General features: G+C 41.9%; 1 protein-coding gene across 1 annotated transcript; it reads left to right on the forward strand.

Annotated features, from left to right (window-relative positions):
- The first annotated feature begins 4,446 nt into the window (after positions 1 to 4,446).
- On the forward strand, positions 4,447 to 4,950 carry LOC143628504 (uncharacterized). Its single transcript, XM_077098081.1, has one exon. The coding sequence runs from the start codon at positions 4,447 to 4,449 to the stop codon at positions 4,948 to 4,950; it is 504 nt and encodes a 167-aa protein (XP_076954196.1).
- Positions 4,951 to 5,790: the final 840 nt, after the last annotated feature.

The following is a 5,790-nucleotide window of genomic DNA, read 5'->3' on the forward strand; positions in this document are numbered from 1 at the left end:
CACCTATGCCACCACCCATCAACCCAGAAAATCCTCCTCCCAATGAAACCGTTACCACTACAAGTCTTACGAGTGAGCCCACCTCAACCGTGTTCAGCTTTCAACCACCATCTAACCTTCCACCTCTAACTAATTTCATGCCTACTCAATGAAAATCTTCAAACTCACAACAACAATCACCTTTCTAATCTCAACAAAACCCACCTTATAATCAGCCATACACATTACCACAAGACCAACCCATAGTACATATCTCACCGGGTCTTAGGTCGGGCCCGCAGTTGTTTGGTGGGACACGTTATGGCGATAATAGCGAAGGGTATGAAGAGTATGAAGAGGGATATTCGAGTGGGGGAGATGGAAATCAAGTAAGGGTGCAAGGCCAATTAGGTTATGTTCCGCAACAACAAATGCAACAATGGGGTGGGCCACATGTCAATCAGGCACCATTGCAACAACCACAACCGTTGCAACAAGTTCCACCACAACCTCATTATCAACAACCTCAATTCCAACAATACCCACCGCCAAGGCCCATGTATAGGCCATTGGGCCAACCGAGAGTACCGTTGGGGGTACCGAGAAGGCATGTAAGAGAAATGGCTAGGGGGATCGAAGCTCACTTTCGACCGATCATTACAAACAACCCATCTCTGGTGGTTATTCCTCAAAATCAAAATGGAAGAACATTTGAGGTTAGAACCAATGCACTCCAAAGTTTACCAAAGTACAAGGGTTTGGCAATCGAAGAACCTTATTTCCATTTGGAGGCATATGATTCGATTTGCAACACGATCGGGGGTCAAGGTTTTTCACCTGATGAGGTTAAGTTGGTGTTATTCCAATTTTTGTTAGAAGATAAGGTAAAGAGATGGTTCTACACATTGCCTTCCACATCGATTTACACTTGGTCCAAGATGCAACAAAGGTTCTTGGAAGAGTTTTTCACGGCCCAAAAGACGAATGATGCAAGACGAAGTTTGAGAAGCTTCCAACAACAACCGGGCGAGATGTTTCATGAAGCATTCGAGTGATTTAACATGATAATCAAGAATTGTCCTCATCATGGGATTGCTCTTTGGGAGTTGTTGAATGCCTTTCATGAGGGGTTGAGTATGGAATATGAGTGGGACTTAATGTCAATCATGAATGGTACATTTGGTACCAATTATGAACAAGATGATTGGGCATTCTTGGAGCAAATGTCGGTCACATCGAAGAGAAAAGCTCAAACCGCACGAAGAGCAAGACCGGCTATCACAAGACCACAAGTGCATGCAGTTAACAATGAAGAACCTCTAGTTTCTAATCAAGTGTACGTTGTGTGACAAGTTGTAACGCGTTGGGACATGCAAGTGATTTGTGTCCCGGTGTGGAAGGGCAAGTTGAAGAGGTAAATACAATTCAAGGTCAAGGGGGTGGTCGGAACTACAACATGAATTCAAACACGTACCACCCCAGGTTGAGAAATCGTCCCAATTTTCGATATGGAAACCCATTGACTCAACTCAACCCTAACTTTCAAGGGACTTCCCAAACCCATTTTGTTCCTCGTCAACAATATTTTAATCAAGGGAATGCTCAAGGCGGGAACAATCAAGGAAGTCAAAATCAATTTAAAGGAATGGGTGGAGGTCAAAGTGGGTATTCAGGTCAAGGTTCATCAAGCGGGAATAAAGTGATGGACATGTTAAAGTCGATGCAACAAGACATGCAGAAAAGGAATCAACTTGATGAAGCCCGAATGCAAAAGGATGAAGTTCGTGACAAGGCCATCCAGTCGTTGACCACACAAATGGGTCAACTTGCAACCAAGGTGGCAGAATTGAAGAAGAACAAAGGTCAATTGCCAAGTGACACCAAGGTAAACCCTTGTCATAACTCGTCTCACAGTGTTCCTATTAACCATGTTAGTGTATTGAGAAATGGGAAAGAGTATAAGGCTAAATTGTCACCGGATTTGGTTGATGGGGAAGTGATATCACGGATAAAGAAAGTGATGATGAAGAAGTTGAAATCAATACACCCGCTAAACATGTCACTTTTGAGAAACCATCACAAGCTTCGGGTCAAGCCCAAAATTTAAACGATAAAAACAAGGAAGTGGAATCAAATGTAGTTCCATTTCCTTCAGCTTTGCTTGACCCGGGCAAGAAAAATATAATTTCAAAATGGGGTCCTCAAAAGGAGGAAATGTGGGAAGTATTAAACAGGTTAAAGTGAATTTACCTTTACTTGAAGCAATAAAACAAGTACCCGCTTATGCAAAATTTTTGAAAGAGTTATGCACTCAAAAGAGGCAGCAAAAATTGCCTAAACGGGTGGATTTAACCGAACGGGTAAGTGCGGTTTTAAAAGGAGATCTCCCTCCTAAGCTTCAAGATCCGGGAACACCCTTAATTAACATTCAAGTAGGTGATTTTCAAATGTCTAGGGTTTTATTGGATCTTGGGGCCGGAGTAAGCATTCTTCCGGGGGGTTTATATGACTAATACGACGTTGGTCCCTTGAAACGTGTGGAGACCACGATTGTATTGGCCGACTTATCTCATAAACTTCCCCGTGGAATCGTACGGGATGTAATTGTGAAGGTAGAGGATTTTTATTATCCTGTGGATTTTTTGGTTTTGGATTATTCATCGGGTGACTCAAGTCAACAACAAAATGTTATCGTGGGTCGACCATTCTTGAACACGGCTCATGCCATCATTGATTGTAGGTTTGGTACTGTACTTGGCGTTTGGCAACCGGAAAATGCGTTTAAATGTTTTTACTAACGTTGCTAATTCTTTGAGTGGTGAGGAATGTTTTTTGGCAGATGTGGTGGATCATTGTAATCCTCATGAGTATGATGAGGATTGTATGGAAGCTTGTATTTGTGATGATTCTGAACAGGTACATGTATGTGCTTTGCGGATGGAGGAGAACAAACAAGATGCTTTAGCTTTGCAAGAGAAAAGACCACCATGGACACACCAATGGGAAAGTTTGCCAAAGGAAATCAACTCGGATACAAAGCTATCTTTGGAGTGTCCACCAAAGGTGGATTTGAAGGAACTTCCAAGTCATTTGAAGTACGTTTTTTTATGGGAGAATGAAACCCTCCCGGTTATCATTGCTTCTAATTTGGAGGAAGTTCAAGAGCGGGCATTGGTGAAGGTGTTGGGAGCACATAAAGCGACCATTGGATGGACGTTTGCAGATTTGAAAGGTATGAGTCCTTCTATTGTTATGCATAAAATAATTACAAATGAGGAGGCTAAACCAACACGAGCGACTCAAAGGAGATTGAACCCGAACTTGCGGGAAGTGGTGAAAAAGGAGGTGATCAAGTGGTTGGATGCGGGGATCATTTATCCCATTTCAGACAGTGCGTGGGTGAGCCCGACACAGGTAGTTCCCAAGAAAGCCGGCATCTAGGTAATTAAAGATGATAATGGTGAACAAATCGCCACCCGACCGGTAACCGGGTGGCGAGTGTGCATCGATTATAGGAAGTTAAATACCGCCACCTCAAAAGATCATTTTTCGTTACCATTCATTGATCAAATAATTGAAAAACTTGTAGGTCAAAAATATTATTGCTTTTTGGATGGGTATTCGGGGTATAATCAAATTGCAATCCATCCCGATGACCAACACAAAACCACTTTTACTTGTCCATATGGAACCTTTACTTTTAGACGGATGCCATTTGGATTGTGTAATGCCCCGACCACTTTTCAAAGATGTATGATGAGCATATTTTCGGACATGGTCGGGGATTCACTTGAAGTTTTCATGGATGACTTTTCCATTTTTGGTTCAACTTTCAAGTCTTGTCTCAATGATTTAGAAAAAGTTTTAAAACGATGTGTCGAGACAAACTTGGTTTTAAGTTGGGAGAAAAGTCATTTCATGCTGCAAGAAGGTATTGTGTTGGGTCATGCGGTTTCAAGTAGGGGGATGGAAGTCGATCAAGAAAAGATAAAAGTAATTTCATCCTTGCCACCCCTGAATAACGTTAAAGGGGTGAGATCGTTTTTGGGACATGCTGAGTTCTATAGAAGATTCATTAAGGGTTTTTGTGTAATTTCAAAACCCTTATGTAATCTTTTGTTGAAGGATGTCCCTTTTGAGTTTACGAATGAGTGTTTGCAAGTGTTTTATAGTTTGAAGGAGAAGTTAGTACAAGCACCAATTTTGCAATCACCGAATTGGTCAACACCTTTTGAAATCATGTGTGATGCTAGCGACAATACGGTTTGAGCGGTTTTGGGTCAAAGAGTGGACAAAAAGCCGGTGGTGATTTATTATGCGAGCAAGACTTTATCTGAGGCACAATTGAACTACACCACCACCGAAAAGGAGTTACTTGCGGTGGTGTATGCCTTAGATAAGTTTCGCTCGTATATTTTGGGAAGTAAAGTTGTGGTGTACTCGGATCATAGTTCGGTGCATTATTTAATGGAAAAGAAAGATGCAAAGCCTCATTTGATTCGTTGGGTATTTTTGTTGCAAGAGTTCGATCTTGAAATCCGTGACAAGAAGGGATGTGAAAATGTAGTGGCCGATCACTTGTTAAGAATTACCCTTGAGGTTGTTGATGATCCGAAGGAGATAAACGAGAAATTTTCGGATGAACAGTTGCTTGTTGTTTTAACCGCGCCGTGGTATGCTCATTATGTCAATTATTTGGCCATGGGTGCGATTCCGGAATATTGGTCCAAAAAGAGAAGGCAACAATTCGCGGCCCAAGTTAAGAAATACATTTGGGATGAACCGGATATTTTCAAGATTGGAGCGGATCAAGTAGTGAGAAGATGTGTACCCGAGAATGAAGTACAAGAGATTTTGAAACACGTTCATTCGTCGGCATGTGGGGGCCATTTTAGTGGCTCTAAAACGGGGTACAAGGTACTTATGTGTGGATTCTATTGGCTAATGATTTTCAAGGATGCTAGTGAATAAGCTCGGCATTGTTTAAATTGCCAACAAATGGGGGGCATATCGAAATGGAATGAAATGCCTTTACAACCCATTTTGGTTGTGGACATTTTTGATGTGTGGGGCATAGACTTCATGGGCCATTTCCAAATTCATGCGGGTACCTTTACATTCTTGTTGCGGTTGATTACGTGCCAAAGTGGGTCGAAGCGGTTGCAACAAGAACTAATGATCATTCCGTGGTGTGCAAGTTTGTTCAATCCAAATTCATGGTGGATCGCATTTCAAGAACTTTGCATTTGGCAAATTGTTGAAGCGTTATGGTGTGAATCACCAAATTGCAACGCCTTATCATCCTCAAACAAGTGGCCAAGTTGAAGTTTCAAATCGACAAATCAAAGAAATTTAAATGGGGTTGATAGAAAAGATTGGTCGATTAAGTTGGAGGATGCATTGTGGGCCTATCGCATGGTCTACAAGACACCGATTGGTACCACTCCGTATCGGTTGGTGTATGGGAAGGGTTGTTATTTGCCGATGGAATAGGCTCACTAGGCACTATGGGCAATTACGAATGTCAATTTGGATTACAAGGAAGCCGGTGAGTTGAGGAAGTTGAAATTGAACGAGTTGGAGGAAATCTGAGATGAGGCGTATGAATGTGCTTCGAATTACAAAGAGAAATTGAAGAATGTGCATGATGCCAAGAAAAGGAAATGAACATTTGAGGTTGGGCAAAAAGTGTGGCTTTATAATTCAAGACTCAAATTGTTTCCCGGGAAGCTCAAAAGCAAATGGATGGGCTCGTATATGATCACAAGAGTCAGGAAGTTTGGTGATGTGGAGATTGAGGACATGCAAAGT

The sequence above is a fragment of the Bidens hawaiensis genome, unplaced genomic scaffold, assembly GCF_021521415.1.
Source record: "Bidens hawaiensis isolate Kalapana, Puna unplaced genomic scaffold, B.hawaiensis_p1.1 tig00005013_1, whole genome shotgun sequence".
NCBI classification, from domain to species: Eukaryota; Viridiplantae; Streptophyta; class Magnoliopsida; order Asterales; family Asteraceae; genus Bidens; species Bidens hawaiensis.